This window comes from Terrapene carolina, unplaced genomic scaffold (assembly GCF_002925995.2).
Source record: "Terrapene carolina triunguis isolate 2854851 unplaced genomic scaffold, T_m_triunguis-2.0 Scaffold130, whole genome shotgun sequence".
Taxonomy (NCBI): Eukaryota; Metazoa; Chordata; order Testudines; family Emydidae; genus Terrapene; species Terrapene triunguis.
Genome location: NW_020664481.1, coordinates 16,072,028 through 16,090,835, shown reverse-complemented (window position 1 = coordinate 16,090,835; position 18,808 = coordinate 16,072,028). Strand labels below are relative to the sequence as shown.

Genomic DNA, 18,808 nt, shown 5'->3' with positions numbered 1-18,808 from the left:
GGGAGGGAGGGGGAGACTCCGAGTGGCTGCGGCGCGGGTGCCGCTTCTCCCCCTCCCTCCTAGGCTTGAGAGCCTGGGGGGAGGAGGCAGGGCTAGGGATTTGGGGAAGGGGCGGAGTTGAGGCAGGGCCGGGGGTGGGGTAATTAAAGAACGGGGGGTGGGGGGGGCAAAATTGTTTTTGCTTTGGGCGGCAAAAATCCTAGAGCTGGTCCTGATTAGGGCACTGAATGACTATTCTGCCAAGTGTAATTATTACTAATATTTTGCTATTCTACAGCACCTTTCAGCCAAAGATCTCAAAGCACTTTACAAATTTAAGCCACAAGTATTCCTGAGAGGCAAGAGGAGGAGAGTGAGGAACAGTTGTTAATCACCCCACCCAAGGTCACATGGCGAGTCAGTGGCAACGCCTGGATAGAACACAGGTCTCCTGGTTTCCTAACCACATGCGGTCTAGTCACTGTATTACACTTCTTTCAGAAACACTTTATTAGAATACAGCAGTATCTCTTGCCTGGCCTCCCACTATTGTAGCTCACATCTGAACACAATGTAAGAGTCCACCAAAAAGCCAGAAACAGTGTGGCCTAGAGGAGAAACTGCAGGAGTCTCAGCCTTTTACTTTACACCTGAAGGTTAGATGCTTATGGGAGAAACAAACTAATAGGTTCTTTTGGTTAAACTACCAAAGTGTGAGGGGAAGAGAGTTAGATGCAAAATAGCAGCAGCAATTCAAAGTGAACAGGATAGGCTCTCCTCAGACAGCCTGGCACATTCTCTGTTAAACTAAGGAAACAAATGACTCAACTGGCCTCTTGCAGTTCTGGGAAACCTGTGCTGGGTAGCCTTACACACTGGGAGACTCATTCAGTTCAATCCAAAAGATTCAAAAAGCAAGTTCTAGAAGGATGGAAACATCTCCCGAGATGCTCTCTGTCCCCTTAGAGAGGAACTGACAGAAGTTGGCTGCATTAAAGTTTTGTCTCTTAAGGCGTGTATTGGGGAATTTAGAAACAGAAGTTACATCTAAGAAGGTACTGTGACGTTGTGCAGTCTATATGGTTTTATAAAAACCATGATAAGTGAATATAATGTAACTGGGATATGCTTCATGCAAAAGGTCTCTTGTAAGGTATCATTACAAAGCTTATAATCTACTGAGTGTGATTATCCTATTTGTATAAATGTACCATTCTTGTATCTAAAACTAGAAATATAAAATATAACTGAGGGCCTACTGTAATTATGCAAAGTGTGGGCCATTAATGGTGGTTTGGAATCTTGATGACTCCCATTAACAAGGACCATTGTCTGCAGATGGCTGTGTTTTGCCTGTGAGTCTTCCTGTGTATGTGTGTGCTGGCAAGTGGGTAATGAAGTCTTGCAGTGACATGTGATCATGTCACCTGAACTGGAATCCATTTTTAACCTGGTGCTTTTCCAGTGAGGGGGGGTGGAAACCCAGAGAGACAAAGGGTTCCTGCCTTATGCAAAAGATAAATAAAGGGGTGGAAGAGAACAGAGGGGAGAGGAGCCATCATGAAGAATCCCCTAGCTATCACCTGAGCTGGAACAAGAGCTGTACCAGGGGAAAGAATTGTGCCCAGGCCTGGAAGGTGTCCAGTCTGAGAAAAAACTTACTGAAGCATCTCTGAGGGTGAGATTATCTGTATTCAGTTTGATTAGACAGATTTGCGCATTTTATTTTATTTTGCTTGGTGACTTACTTTGTTCTGTCTGTTACTACTTGGAACCACTTAAATTCTACTTTCTGTATTTAATAAAATCATTTTTACTTAGTAATTAACTCAGAGTATGTATTAATACCTGGGGGAACAAACAACTGTGCATCTCTCTCTATCAGTGTTATAGAGGGCGAACAATTTATGAGTTTACCCTGTATAAGCTTTATGCAGGGTAAAAGGGATTTATTTGGGTTTAGACCCCATTGGGAGTTGGGCATCTGAGTGCTAAAGACAAGCACACTTCTGTGAGCTGCTTTCAGGTAAACCTGCAGCTTTGGGGCAAGTAATTCAGACCCTGGGTCTGTGTTGGAGCAGACGGGAGTGTCTGGCTCAGCAAGACAGGGTGCTGGAGTCCTGAGCTGGCAGGGAAAACAGGGATAGAAGTAGTCTTGGCACATCGGGTGGCAGCTCCCAAGGGGGTTTCTGTGATCTAACCCGTCACAGGTACCAGAGGGAAGAAGTGCCCAGAAAGATGGAAAACAGCCTGTCAGACTCTGTAGCCTGAGTTACAGCCAGAAGCTGCCAGCAAAATCAGCTGGGGAGCCAGACACTAAACACAAGGATCGGCCACAGAAATTGGCTCATAAGCAAACATCTATCAGATAGAAGACTTGAGCAAAACAACCCATCCCCACTTCAGCAAACTAAAGAACCAAGTTTCAACTAAAGAAAAAAAAAACCCAGCAACAAAACTAGCTTGCTTTGGATGTACCCAGCTAGCTGGAGAGCCAGATGGGATTGAAGTGTGAGACCTTCTTCCTATCACACTTACACATGCACTAGTCTAGAATTCTGTTTAGAACTGAAAATTGATGGTTATACAGAGGACACTGACACAGGAACTCTTCTGCTCTACTGTCTCTTCAGAAAAACGATGGCAGCATGCGGACCCCAGAGCAGGCTGGTATAGTAGAGGATGCTGCAGGAGAACCAAAAGGGAGACTTCCCCCTTTGCTAAAAAGACCCCTCCTCCCCCCAGCAGTTCACCTCCTGGGTGGCTTAGTGAGCAAAGCCTCTTGCCACACACCAACACTCTCTGAAGTCTCTGGTTCCAATCAAGCAGGATCAATACAGCCCTTTGCAGTACCACGCAGTTTACTCTGGAGGTCCCTTTTGGAGGATAACATAATACTCAAATATACCTTAAGGATCCTATGGTGCGCTTCATACAAGGCCGGTGTCTGCCCCTAGCGTGGCTGTTCAACACTCCCTCCGGCAGCACTAGCTAGCACCTCCACTCCAAAGGTGGCAGCATTTCAATGGTGCAGTATGTGTAGGGCTCAAGGTAGAGGGCCCAGTTTTATAAAATAACATACATTTCTAGAGTACCTTTCACTTTGAGGGATCCCAGAGCATTCAGCTACATACTTATAAGAATCATTGCACCTGTCTGCAATGCAGCTGCAATAGTACTGAATGTGGGATTTTCTAACCAAGACCAAGACATCTATTCTTTCAGAACAGGCTATGTACATATGTTTACACTGGTGTGATTCCCAGCTTGGGTTAGACACACTTGTGCTAGCTCTAATGGAGTTAGTGTGCTCACATGGGTATGTACTTGAGACAGCGTGGAATTCAATGCATCTACCTCAAAAAGATGAAGGGATAAATTTCCTGTCTACCAAGATTTATACTGCGCTCTTCACTTGGATATCCAAGCATCTTATATTCTAAAAAAAATACATTAATTTCTCTTAATCCTGACAGACTTTGAACTTGTTCTAGAGTCAACATAGATCATACTTGATACTTAGGTAACATAAGAGTTAAGCAACCTTTTTTAAAGTAACTAAGATAAAAATCAATTTTTACAACAAAGCAGCCAATCAGTTAAGGTTTTATAGCTAATCACTTTTTTCTGCACAGAGGAAAGAAATGGAGAAAAACTATCAATCTGGATTCAGTTTATCTGTCAAGTTGCAGTCTGATGACAATATTAATAAACCTCTAAAACACATCAAAGATAACACCAAATACCACAAGTCAGCCCTAAAGGTACAAAAGATTTTAAGTTTCATCTGCATTTGTTGTTTTTTGTGGGGTTTTTTTGGCTGCTTTATGACATACTGAAGGCCTGAAAAAACAAGGGAGAAAACCCATTTACAATGTCAAGACCGGCAAGTCTCGTCCTCTCTAGTTTTGCAGTAGGGCTTCTTACATGGAGAATGGGTGGGGCGGGTGGGGGGGTAGAGAGGGGAGGTACTGTCTCACAATGTAGTCCAAGGTCTCACTTTAACTGAGGGTTGGTCTACACTACATAGTTAGGTAGACATAATGCAGCTTACATCAACCTAATAATGTCAGTTTCTACAATCTTCCTCCTGCGGAGGAAATTGCCCTGCTACACCAACATAATAACTCCACCTCCATGAGAGGCGCAAGGCTTACAATGATATAGTTAAGGCATTGCAGTGTCTGTGTAGACACTGCGTCACTTACATTGGCGGTTGGCTGTCTTGTCAATTCCACAGCAGGAGCTGTGAAATTGACAAGTAGGCCTGGCAACTAGAATTCAGCCTCCTCCTCTCCCTGGTTGACTTACTTTTCTAGTGTAGACATACCCAGAGAGGGCAGGTGTATTAAGTATTTGGCAGAGACATCCATGCCAGTATGCAATGGAGTTAAATAAAAGTGTTAAAAACCCCAGAGTTTTAAATAGTCTTACTCAATACCACTTCCCCTTCAAACGGCTCAGCTTTGTCTCACAATGAGACTTTTCACAGCTCTCCAGTCACTGGAGAGAGATCCACAGCAAACAAGACCTGAACTTCTAACATAAAAGCAAGCAGAAGCCCACACACACAACCCCCACCCTTTAAAAAAAACAAAACAGAACAAGCCTCTCAGGCCATCTGTGCACATCAGGAAAGGCCAGGATTAGGCACATTCCCAATTCTCCTTTCCTCTCCAGGTCACCTTTGAGCAAACAAATACAGAATCTTTAATTCAGAAATCGTTCTGAAACCAAACAAAGTTCTTGGCCAGCCTCTCTCCCTGCATGAGACTCACATAGCATATGATTTGGCACAGCACATTACAACATGCCAAGTCAGATGATATCTAATAAAAGAATCTGCTCACATCGCCCAGGCAAATGACTGCCTTCGTGACAGCCTGCACACACAAGATCCAGGCCCCTAGAGTTGGAAGTGTTTCTGGAGTCAGTGAATGTCACTAAATATATTTTAAGTAAATTCAACAGTAAAAAATAAAGGATTTTTTCCTATCCTGTGAGGCACTGACAGAGAGGGAGTGTAATGTGGCCATTTAAAGTATGCCTGCACTGCAGCTGGGAGCATGCCTCCTAGACTGGGGAGACAGACACTGGCTAGCTGCACATGAGCTAGAGTGCTGAAGCGTGGATGCTGTGTTTCGGGTCCGAACTCAGGACGAGACCAAGAGCTGAACAGGCTTGGACTTGGGTGGTCAGCCTGAACCACTGTCAGTGCTGCAACATCTGCACTGTGATTTTTAGCGTGCTGTTTTAAGTGGAGTTAGCACGTCTGTCTTATCTCCTGGCACTCTGAACCTCATGCTCAAACACACCCTTTGCAAACGAGCCCGAAGAAGGGGCACCAGAAAACTAATGACAAGAAAACTATTAGTTACTACTGCAGCAGCTGTTCTGGACCTTTAATATTTTACAGTTAAACAGGTTTTTGCTAGTTTCCCATGTTTTCACCTTCACAGGGAATAACTCCTCCCACTTCTTTTGTTTTTACATTGAAAAATGTAGTGCTAGTGAATGGAACCTTCAGCCAGAACCCCAGTTTACCCACAGAACAGATACAGCACAGGCAGCAGCACTACCTGCTTCCCCACACAGCCAATCAATTCATCTCACCCTTGAAAGGCCCTCTCCGATCTCCAAAACCCATGCAATTTCACTAGCAAGAAAAGAGGCAAATAACTCAGTCAGTGGATGTTGTAATGCAATGGCCATCCACTAGAAATGGACTGAAACCCCACAATTCATTTCACAGGCTAGACAGGTGGGAAGGAACAATTCTCTCTACTGATCAGTGTTAGATTCAATATTACCTGTCATTTGTTTGAATCCAGCTCAGGATTCTCAATTAAACATTCAAGACCTCCAGTGACACAGCAGTAATAATGGAGCTTTCCACTGTTACTAATTGCTTCAAATCATTAAAAAAAAATTTAGAGCTTTAAATTAAAAAACTTTTAAACACAACAGCAGGTTCATAACATTAACACACACCAATCCATGCCACCTTTTGCAATAAGAGAACGAGATAACTCCTGCTCTTCAGCTCAAAGCCCTTTGGGTTTTGCCAAAATGACCCCTGGGGTAACCCTTTAGCAGGGACAGAGATCATCTAAAGCAGGGATTCACGCACTCAGGGGGTCTCAGACCAGCCATTTGTGCAGGGATGAATAATTCTCCACATTCCCATACTCAGAATGACATTATTCAGAAATAGAACAACTATAAAAAAGTCAAAAAATCCTTGACTATGGACCAAAAGCAACCTCAGGATCAGCAGGTGCACTCATTTAAGTCAATATAAAATACACCTGCTTACTGTAGGGCTGAATATGGCCTTAAGTGTTTAATGTTTTTTTAACAAGACAAGGTTGGGGAAAGCATATGAGGGAAATTAAGTAACCCTGGATCAAATGAAACACTGATATAATCTCCCTCTCCAGAGGAATAATATTAGAGCATAGCGTCTTTGTTTGTTGCTGTGTGACATTTATATTACTTTATTGCACTCATTTTTGAATAGTTTATCAGCTATTTCCACACTACTATATTTACACAGAATCCAAATTCTGCTACTTTAATCATTCACTCCTATTTAAACACTATTATCAGTGAATTGGCTACCTTATCAGTTAAGCTCGTAACTGGGACAACCAAGGGCTCAGTCTTTCATCACTGTTCCTTCTGAGAAAAAAGCCGGCTGGGAACAGATACTATGGGTTAAACACAGAGTGGATTTGATTTAAATCATGGATTTAAATCACTAGTCAAGAAGACTCGATTTAATCATGGATTTCTACATAAACGTGCATTCTTGTTGGCTGTTATAACCTTAATACATATTCTTCACAACTCAGAGATAGATGTGTACCTTCTAAAAATGAAACCTACACTATACATTTTTAAAGTGATTTATTTTGAAAATTTTCAGATTAATTTTACAGCTATATCAGAAAATGAATCATTGTTTGGTTATTTCATTTACCAAAGGTAATTGAAGCAGATATTTATGAAGTCATTGGGAGTGAACTATCTCCAATTCAACAGGTTAATCATTAATATTTGGAGGATTTTCTTGCCATGCTGTATTAGGAGGAGGACATCACCAGACAGACATTTAAATTGTTTTAGTTAACTAAAACAACAGCATTATGTATTCTGAATGTTTTTCTTAAACAGCAAACATATAATATTTTAACAAAACAAGAATATGAATTTTTGAATTTAGTTAAACATTCAAGTTTTTTAAAATCAGGTTTGTTTTTGTTAAAGTTGTTTTTAATTAAAATAGTTAAATGAAATATTTTTAAAAAAATTACAAAATCGACATTAGCCAGGTCAATATGAGAAACTTAAAATATTGGCTTCTGCATCTAACTCAGTCGTCTTCTCTTTCATTTTCCTGTTTGTTCATAACGTGGCAAAGAAAAACAAGCTTTCCTGCTTTTACAGGTCCCAAACGATTTCTCAATTTGGAATGAATTAGTCCAAAGTAAGAAAATATTCTTTCTACACCAGCAGAAGAAACTACTGCTGTTAAAAGTGAGATTAACACTTCAACAGTCTCTGAATCCAAGTGCTTAAGTGACTTCCACCAGTTCACTGATGTGACTTTCTTTAAATCATCATCAGCAAACATATATTTCTTGAATGGTTCTTATTTCCAAACTGGGTCTCTTTTACGGCCTGCTGCCATTATAGGTTTTCCCTTCTAGTGAGAGAATGGTATGGTAGATCTCAAATCAATGAAGGCTACACTCAGAAAGACCTCAAGACTTCTGGAATATGCTGCTCAAACAGTTTCACTTTTGTTTCTAATGCCTGTCCCTCCTTTTTCACATTTATCTCCAGACTTCTCCTTGTCCAGACCTATTCTGCCCCCAACACTCTTCTATTCGTGGAACTTTTTGAAACTTTGCACTTTTAGAGAGATTGACTCTGTGTACACGAATTTGAGGTCTGTTATTTCTCACCTATATATATTATGTATTTAAAAACATTTTTGCTGCTAACAAGCATGTTATGTCTGGAGACAAATCCACAGTTTGAGAACTGCAAAACTAAGCATCTCTGATGGTATCTTCTAGACTGAGCACTGAGTCCCATTGGGTAGATAGAAAGATTAACCTAAATAATTTATACAGAAGTCCCTGGAACCTCATAAAATTGGGTCCCTAATCCATGAACTATTGGAACTCATTTACAAAACTTTTCTTAAACATTACATGAATATATTGTCTCATACTATAGAATCAGAATTTATAATCCCTATTTCATGATGAGATATCTTTGAACTAGAATGTATCTATCTTTAGATAGGTTTTTTCCTTAAAAAGCATTTTATCAAAATAACCCAATTTAAATAAAAAAAATCCGATTTTTAAAAAATCATTGATTTTTATCCACCGTACTTAAAAATAATTGCCGACTTCTTCCCCTATCTATCATCTCTTGATCATGGGATAATTCCCATGCAAGATGTCATTCTCTCTTCACCACCATCCCATAAATGGGAAACAGAGAAGGGAAGAGGGGCAACATTCTAAAATTTAAGTAAATCAGGTGGAATAATTCATAGTGAAAGGAGAAAAAAAACCCCACCAAAATGAGCAAAACACAAGTTTAAGAGCCACTGAGAACTGGCCAAGCAGTCTTACTGCTCAGGTTCAAGGAGCAAGCAATATCCAATAGTGTCATACTTGCTTGGTATCCTATAATAAGTAACACTGCTCACACTGAACAGGGATTTAGATTCCCATCCGCCACCCACAGGAACAATGTGAAACATACAGCTCACATTATATTTATTCAAGGCTCCTTCTCAGAGAGCAAGCATATTAGAAAGCACAGCAGCTGAGAAGAGTTTAGGGTATTCATCTTCAACTTGTGACGTCGTGCAGTCTATATGTTTTATAAAACCATGATAATAAGTGAATATAATGTAACTGGAATATGCTTCATGCAAAAGGTCTCTTGTAAGGTATCATTACAAAGCTTATAATCTACTGAGTGTGATCATCTGATTTGTATAAATGTACCACTCTTGTATCTGAAACTAGAAATATGAAATATAACTCTGAGGGCCTATTGTAATTATGCAAAGTGTGGGCCATTAATGGTGGTTTGGAATCTTGAGGACTCCCATTGTCTGCAGATGGCTGTGTTTACCTGTGAGTCTTCCTGTATGTGTGTGTGCTGGCAAGTGGGTAATGAAGTCTTGCAGTGACATGTGATCATGTCACCTGAACTGGAATCCATTTTTAACCTGGTGCTTTTCCAGTGAGGGGGGGTGGAAACCCAGAGGGACAAAGGGTTCCCGCCTTATGCAAAAGATATATAAAGAGGTGGAAGAGAACAGAGGGGAGAGGAGCCATCATGAAGAATCCCCTAGCTATCACCTGAGCTGGAACAAGAGCTGTACCAGGGGAAAGAATTGTGCCCAGGCCTGGAAGGTGTCCAGTCTGAGAAAAACTTACTGAAGCATCTCTGAGGGTGAGATTATCTGTATTCAGTTTGATTAGACATAGATTTGCGCATTTTATTTTATTTTGCCTGGTGACTTACTTTGTTCTGTCTGTTACTACTTGGAACCACTTAAATCCTACTTTCTGTATTTAATAAAATCACTTTCTACTTAGTCATTAACTCAGAGTATGTATTAATACCTGGGGGAGCAAACAACTGTGCATCTCTCTCTATCAGTGTTATAGAGGGTGAACAATTTATGAGTTTACCTTGTATAAGCTTTATACATGGTAAAACGGATTTATTTGGGTTTAGACCCCATTGGGAGTTGGGCATCTGAGTGCTAAAGACAAGCACACTTCTGTGAGCTGTTTTCAAGTAAACTTGCAGCTTTGGGGCAAGTAATTCAGACCCTGGGTCTGTGTTGGAGCAGACGGGAGTGTCTGGCTCAGCAAGACAGGGTGCTGGAGTCCTGAGCTGGCAGGGAAAACAGGAATAGAAGTAGTCTTGGTACATTGGGTGGCAGCTCCCAAGGGGGTTTCTGTGATCCAACCTGTCACAATGCTCTTTTCTATTAAATTAATAAAGCAGTTACTGTAAAGCCCATGTTTATATTTTTCTTTACCATTCATCCTTAGTATATGGTACAAAAATCACATATACTAGAGGAGGCAGAAAGTTACCATTTTAGGGACGTTTGTTAGCATCATACTTTGTTGAGAAACCAGTATTTAACCTACAGTTTGTCAGATAGTTAGGAGAACATACAATCTAAGCCAAGCACTATGCCAAGGTAGCATGCTCTCTCTAATCCTTTCTCTGCGGATTCCCATTACAGTCTCCATGCAACCCGGAATCACAGTGGCGTTCTTTTGAAGCAATCTCATTACACTAGAATGCTGACTCTTCAAAGCAGATATATTTGGCCCCTGAGGATGCTTTTTGCCCTCTGTACATTGGGCAGCATTTCAAGTTGTTAAGAGTGCAACTTGTTACATGGAGCCCAATTCTATTAATATACCAGAACCACCTTCAACTCAGTTTTGTGTTCTGTTAAATCCACACAACATACATTCCATCTATGGGGTTGAATCGGTCCCTATAAACTGAGGGTTGCCATAAATAAATTATGAGATTGAAATACTTGATTTCTTGTTCTGCTTCACGATAGGCAGAATTACTATAGCAGGAGTTCACAACAAACAGCTTCCAACACATCAGATATTAAAAATAATTGCTATTCAGATTCATAAATCCTGTATGCTATGAACCCTGGAAAGAGATAGTGAAGTAGCACAGCATATAACCTGTGTTGATGAGAACACATTTTACAGCCTTCCATACTGTATTCTCTTTCCCTACTATTTTTAGTTACTTATTTGGTAGTTTTTTTCCCCCAATTTGAGGACTCACACTTGGGTTTTTTCATAATTCCTTTTCCCCTCTGAATCTCACCATAATTTATCAGTAAAATTGTATTGATGATTGTAACAGAAAATAAAACAAAGTGTACAAGTTTTGCCAGTAGATCTCAGAGCACTTTAGTAAGGTGGATAAGCATCACTGTCACTGGTGTAACATCATGTGATACAATGTGAATGATGAAAGTCTGGAAAAAAGGCAATTAGTAGTTCCAAACACAAATTTTCCCCAGAAATTCCCAAACTAGTCCACAATAGGTACAGAAAGTGATCAGGCCAGGTTCTCTGCGGTGCTGCCTGTGGGAGGGGTGCCCCACAGGAGGAGCGAATTTGGCTCTTCACCAGCTCCAGTATAATTCAGAGCAGCCAAAGAACCCTCCATTCCTGCTGATAATATCAGGATGCAACAATGCTTTCAGCCAGAAGCCTCCTTTCCCAACACCTTCCCCCTATTTCAGGGCAGGGACAAGGGAACAGAGTAGGAGCCTGCTATGCATTCCCTTAAGCAGAAGCACCTCTCTGCTCAAGCAATCCAGTCAGCTTTCAACCCCTTTGTACCACCAGAGCGAGGCAAAAAGACTAGACTGTCCCTGGCAATCTAGACACCCATAAATGCAAATTGGGAAGATAAAGTAAACAGACCAGATTTTGTCTGGCAATCTGATCTGTTTACTTTATCTTTCCAATTTGCATTTATGGGTTTCCAGTCCAACAGACTAATAACCGATCAAAAGTCACTTCTTTATGGATTACTTACAACAAGGAGACAGCAGAAAAGACCTGCAATCTCAGTTAAATGATAGAGTTAACATTTTGAAGGTGAAGGCCAGGTCTCAGATTCTGATACTCCTGACATGTCTTTATTTCCACATTTGTAATATAATCAGAGACACTAAGGAAGAGAGTATATCTCCAAAAGCCCAAATTTTACAGATGTCTGACAATTCAGAACCAAGATCTTTCTTTGTACCCACCTTAATGGTGCAATCCTAAAGACTTTCTATAGCAGGCATTTATTTAATGGATAAGTTATCCATAATAATTTTGTAACTCAGTTATTTATCTTTTGAACAATTGTCGTGTAATTATTTCAAAGAAATTTAAAAAACAGGGGAAAAAAAATATCAGAACAATTAGTGATCCTTCTGACCTCTTTTGTAAAATTCTTTGAGGTCCACTGATGAAGAGCACATACAGAGGTGAGCATTATTCTACAAGGCAAAGCCATTTCATCTACAAGACAAGAGCACAGAAATGGTTGGGACAACAGCCAGACTAGTGATGAACTTCAATTTGAAGTGGGACCCTCCACTGAATATTTAGTTGCAGATACTCATTACCTATCTCCTCAATTAGGAGACAAGCATCTGAACAAATGCTTATGATCATGCAATTACTTCCAGCTTCACAAAATGCATTTCAGTGACCAGGGAATGATGAACATTTATGTTATTACAATTCAATGTGGGATATGACTTCTACTTACATATCCCAACAATAACTGAGAGAGTATGGTCCAGGCTCAAGTAGGAGAGGAGATTGTAGAAGTTGAAAGAGATCAGACAGAAGCATAAGATGACACTGATCCATTCTTGCAGTCTTTTCCCTGTTGAACAAAAGAGGGCACATTAACAGTAATATCTGAAACACTTTGGGATTAAAAGCCAAGGTACTATAGTAATCTATTGCCTGTATGATTTGCTCAGTTTCTCCTCTTTCCTGTTGTTTAGCAATGATGAGGCAGAAACTTATTTAGTGGTGGGAACAGTATATTCTGTCTCATGTCAGAGACACTCCTCCGCTATGCACCATTATTTAAAAAAATAAATATATATAAAAAAAAAATCAAGGACAGAAAAAACATCTTTCCGCATAGTTTTCAGTTTCTTTCTTGCAGTGTTCACTGTCTAGCCCTTCAGCAGCTTTGGTCTTGCTTTTGTAGCTGCCACACTTTTCTATGCAGCAACAGGAAGCAGCACACCACTTCACTGCTAATGGCACATTTTCACTGTTGTCAGCAGGAGTGAAGTTCAGCCTCAAAGTGCTGATTTTCCTTCCGCAGGCTTCTTACCTTTCAATCTTAGGAGTCTCAGATATAGTGACTGAAGTACCCTTTGTCCCCCATATCCATGTACAGAGGCTATTTTAAAACTGGTCATGAAAAGCTTCCATCATATTAGGGTAATGAACAGAAACTGTTTTTATGTTTCATTTTCAAACAAGTACATGAATGAACAGGAAAATGCGTTCTCTGGTATTCCTGTGCCGCATCAGAGCTGCTTTCATAACATCTTTATATGTGGCTCTCAAAGCTCTTTAGGCATTAAGCCCCCCAAACCTTCACGGCCTTATCTTTACTAGGAAAAAAACCCTTAACTTGAATTAGTTAAAACAAGGGAGTTTATTGTTTTCACACAAGTTAGCAAGTAATATTAAAGACTAGCCTCCCTGACAGCCTTTAACTGAGCTTGCTAACTTGTATGAAAATGATAAACTGCCTAATCTTCCCTAGGATTTTACCTCAAATTAGCCATCTCAAATAAGAACACCTTTCCCCCCCCCCTAGTGAATGCCTGTGAGGCATGATAATTCTGAGTGTTAAACAGAGGCACAGACAGGTTAAATTGCTTAACCAAGGTGGGTCTGTGACAGAACTGGGAATAGAGCCCAGGAGTCTTGACTCCCAGTCACATGCAGAACTTTGTATACAGTAGAACCTCAGAGTTACAAACACCAGTCAACCACACACCTCATTTGGAACTGGAAATACGCAATCAGGCAGCAGCGGGGGAGTACAGTACTGTGTTAAACTACTAAAAAAATAAAAGGGAAAGCAGCATTTTTCTTCTACATAGTAAAGTTTCAAAGTTGTATTAAGTTAATGTTCAGTTGTAAGCTTTTGAAAGAACAACCATATTGTTTTGTTCAGAGTTATGAACGTCAGTTATGAACAACCTCCACTCTCAAGTTTTTCATAACTCTGAGGTTCTACTGTACTGTGAAATAACAGGGCATACAGCTATGACAAGGTACTCTGAGACACTTGGGAAGACACAAGAAGGTGCGGTCTAAGAATCAGTCATTTCAGTTGAATCTTGCTGCAGTTCTTCATATTTCAACAAATGCTCACTCCTTACCTTTAAAAAGAGGAAGCATGTGTTTCAGGATAGAATTACACTCTAGGAAGGTTCTGATTTGCAGGGAATCAGAGCTAGAAAGCATCCACTACTGGCTAATCAAGAGATACTTAAGTTTAGGACAGTGAGACACTATCTGATATGCCTTTGCTTCCTCAGACAAAATAAAAAAGTGAATTTACAATCTTTTAAAGTGGCCAGTAAGAATAACAGTTGATGTAGTTACTGGTCATGAATATTCTATCAGATGTGAGAAGTCCCAATCACTCCCCCTTCTTAGATCTCATCTGCTCTAGCAACTCTCTCACTGCTGACAACAGATGTCAGCAGCAACAGAGCTGATCTGGTGCTGAACACAGTTTAACTGTAAGCATTGTCAAGTACAAGTTATTAAAAGTTAACTCTTTTCTGAAAAGGTGCTGAACATTGTTAGCCACTACTTTTACAGATAAATCATGTTCAGCACTAGTTCAAATGTACCTGTTGCAAGGGAGGGATAGCTCAGTGGTTTGAGCACTGGCCTGCTAAACCCAGGGGTTGCGAGTTCAATCCTTGAGGGGGCCATTTAGGGATCTGGGGCAAAAAAAAACAAGAGTTGGGATTGGTCCTGCTTTGAGCAGGGGGTTGGGCTAGATGACCTCCTGAGGTCCCTTCCAACCCTGATATTCTATGATTCTATATCAACCATCAGTACGGGATACTTTTTGTAGTGTAGAAAACAGTCAATCAGTGCCAACTTATGTTGAATACCTGTTTCCAATTGTTAGGGGAAATCCTTGCTGAGCTGTATACGGAGGAGCAAAAAAAAAAAAAAAAAATCATGGTGATCAAGGGTCTGGTATGACGAGCAGGGCATTTTGTTATTCTCCAGTAGGCTGAGTAATATGGCATGCCCAGAAAGCATTGCTTTAATAAGTCAGAAACAGACTTGGATGGGAATAAGAATCTTAAAAGGTAAACATGTCCTAATCTCACCACTGCAGAATTTTGTTCGGAGAAGGATGGACGTATCTAAATTGTATAGATGGATCCTGGGATAGCAGATGACTTTGTAAAAAGAGCAAAAGTGATTAAAGGAACACCAAAAAGAACAGGTTTTCAAAGAGGCAGAAGGTAACAATATGAAAGGCTGCTCTAAAAAGACCTCCAAGGTACCCGAAGTTAAAGTTAATTAACACCCACATTCCACAAGGAGAAGCGGCACCCTGATTAGAAGAGCTAACTTGAGAGGTCCACAAGGAGCAATTAGTTGACAATGTGGGAAAGACCAAGGCACTTCTTCGCATGACCCAAGGTGTGTGACTAGAGCCCTGGAACTCTGCATACTAGGGATACTAACAGGTTTCAGAGTAGCAGCTGTGTTAGTCTGTATCCGCAAAAAGAACAGGAGTACTTGTGGCACCTTAGAGACTAACAAATTTATTAGAGCATAAGCTTTCGTGGGCTACAACCCACTTCTTCAGATGCATATAGAGTGAAACATATATTGAGGAGATATATATACCCACATATAGAGAGCATGAACAGGTGGGAGTTGTCTTACCAACTCTGAGAGGCCACTTAGGGATACTAAGACCACTTTCTTCATACTGACATCTGAAACCAGGAATATGGCCCCAATCTTGGCCAGACTTGCAATTGATTGACCAGAGTGCAAGTCAGCACTGATCACCTGATATTTATGGAACATTTGAACTTTAATAGTTGCCAAACAGAGAGGCATTTTACCATTTTAAAAAAGGATTATAGAAATAAGCCAAAGTGACATGAGCTGAACTGGAAAAAGGCACTCTCATTCCAGAATGAAAATGTCTACTTGTGAAGTTATAGCAGTATAGTTACGCCAGGAAGTTTCTCCATGTAGATATTCTCGATGTACCTAGGAACTATCTGTCATTCCCCCACAAAGTCATCATTCTAGCTTCATATTTGGACCCCCAAAGCATCAGAATATGCTTACTTATGGAACTTGCAGTGCGTTCCCACCAGTGCATAAAGGGTTCACACATTTAATTCCTACTGGCATTAGTGAGTTACTGGTATAAAACCCCCTACAAAATCCACAATATGCACTGCTCCCTAATTTTTATCTGTAGCTGAAGGTAAAGGTAGTAGTCTCATACTTCAGAGAGTAAACAGACCACTAGAGAGAGTAAGGAAGAAGTTCTTCCGCTATAAACCATCACAAAGTCAGCAAGGTAAATTATTGGCCATCTTCCTTTGAAGCCTAGGCAGTCACTGCTGGGGTTAGGTTAGCATACTTGGATTAATGGTCTGATCTTTCAGCACAGCTGTGGTGTGACCAATGTAGAGAAACAAGTTCAAGTGGGTATGTCACTTGAAATAAACAATCCAGAAAACTGAAAAGCTAAGACACTTAAATGCATTCACTGATATTCATGTTCTGCCTGTGTGTGAAGTTTATTTTTCCTAATCACCTCAAATCTGTGAGCTAAGCTGTTTTAGCTGAACTGCCATTTATGGCTGTTTTGCTGGAAACAGCAATAATAGGCACAGTTTCACTGAGTGCTGAAATATGTATTTTTTCTCTTTCTGAAGATTTAAGCTCTCATCTTAGGAGGAATCTGTTGGAAACGACAATGGCATCAAAAATTACTCTCTACCCTTCATTCCAAAGAAAGAATATATTTTTCCACTCATAGAAAGGAATATTAGGATGAGTTTCTGCAGCTATTTCCACTGCATGATTGCACATTGACGGTTAGGGCTAAAAAAATGACACGCAGCAAAGTTTGATAACGGGTATGAAAAAAATTTACTGCCCCGCCCCAATCTCAAAGCACTATATCACTAGTACATGCCAATGCCATGAATATTTCTGTTGATACTGCCTTGCCAGGAGACAAGACTTGAACTGCAAGACTGGGGTGCAGGAAGGGAAAGTTTCTTTTGCTAGGCAACAGGGAAGGCTGCATGCTCTAGGGGCTGGAACACTGGGCTGGAATCAGGGGACCTGGATTCCAGTCTGTCTGACTCAACTATTTGGCCTAGACAGCAAGTCATTTAGCTTCTCCATACCTCACTTTCCCCAATCTGTAAAATAGGGATACAGCCAACTATCTTTTCTAAGTGCTTTGCAATCTCTTTTTGAAAACTGATATGTAAGTGCTGGGTATTACTAGTAAAAATAATAAATTCAAACAATTAACATTCATCTAAAGAGTACAGAAAAACCATGGAGTGCCTCGTATTAAGTGTATATTATTGCAGTTCTGCTTCAGATGAGTTCATTCCAGGTATCTTCACAAGACACATGTCACACTGAACACAGATACCAAGTGTGGGACATTGCTGTTTCACAGTGTTCCCAAGAAGGATGACAAAAAAGCCCTTTGATATGGGAAGTTAACAGTAACTTCCATGTCTAGATCTTGGGGGGGGGGGGGGGGGGGGTTGTGTTGTGTTAATAGTTTGAAGAATAAAAAGATCTCTCCTGTCAGCCTGTTCCCTCTGCAGACCTGGGAGAGACAACTAAGCTAGGTAGCTGGTTTGCCACATGCTGCAGCCCTGCGCCTCTCTTGGCATGCACAGGCCTTGCTGTCTGGAGCCAAGGAAGGCGGCGTTTTGCCTTTCCAGGCAGTAAGGAAATCGCCTAAAGCTCACTTAGCTTTGGAAAGTGGCTCTCTCAGGCTCCCAGCTTCACCCCGACTCTGCAGTCTTCTGTTGCCTCCCTTCCACTCGCTTTTTCTTCCCAAACCTTGTTCACTACCGAGCTTCATAATAACTTTTCCTTCCTGCCTGTCTCCCTCTTGGTCACCTCAAAGGGCCCTGTTGCTGTCACTGCACTTTCCTCAGACCACCTCTCTACCCAAGCATCTGTTCTTCTCCCATGGGTTCCAGACTAGTGCATTTACTGCCCCACACGCCCAACTGTCCATTCCACATCCATTACGGACCTCCATCACTGGACTTTTCCTGGTCCAAACACCCTAACCTGTGGTTTGACTTGACCAGTTGTGTGCCACATGGTGGCCCCTATGGAGCATACTTCGTTGCCCTGCAGAGTGAATTACAAGAAAACTGACAGGTGGCAGCCTGGTTTCAGCACCACCCTCCACTCAGACACACGCCTCAGACCTGACATGTTAAGTTCAGCTCAAATCATCAGCTACTCCACAGAGAGCATGAGGGTCCAAGCCAGGCCCAGCCCTCCTCCCACAGCCCATCCCCATGGGATTCACTTCAAGTGAAATTCCCTGTCTGGCTACAAAGGCATCAAGGCTATGGGGCTTCCTCCTCAGGTCTCAAATTGAGAAGTCAGACCCCTTGGACAAGTCCCTTCAAATGAATGCTACCAGCCTGAGAGCTTATGCCCTAGCCCAGGGGTTGGCAACCTTTCAGAAATGGTGTGCTGAGTCTTCATTTATTCATTATAATGCATGCCAGTAATACATTTTAATGTTTTTAGAAAGTCTCTTTCTATAAGTCTATAATATAGAACTAAACTATTGTTGTATGTAAAGTAAATAAGGTTTTTAAAATATTTAAGCAGCTTCATTTAAAATTAAATTAAAATGCAGAGCCCCCCAAACCGGTGGCCAGGACCCAGGCAGTGTGAGTGCCACTGAAAATCCGCTCGCGTGCCACCTTCGGCACACGTGCCATAGGTTGCTTACCCCTGCCCTAGCCCAAGGAAAGAAGGGTTCATACCTAGTTACCTGCTTGATCCAAGGGGGAAAAGAAACGCCACTCAACTCTGGGGGTGCAGGCACAACTGAGGCTGCTCCCTCCAACATCTGCCTGGCCTAGGGGAGGGGGCTTGAAGTTGTAGCTTAGCCACCGGGGGGG

General features: G+C 41.2%; 1 protein-coding gene across 2 annotated transcripts in view; it reads right to left on the bottom strand.

The window, feature by feature from the left end:
- Positions 1-18,808, bottom strand: part of LOC112111706 (transmembrane protein 189) — a 37,435-nt gene that overhangs the window by 16,466 nt on the left and 2,161 nt on the right. For both annotated transcript variants that reach the window (XM_024207228.2, XM_026652706.2), the window contains exon 2: positions 12,349-12,468. In XM_024207228.2, the coding sequence (XP_024062996.1) occupies positions 12,349-12,468 (120 nt within the window). The remainder of the gene's footprint in view (positions 1-12,348; positions 12,469-18,808) is intronic.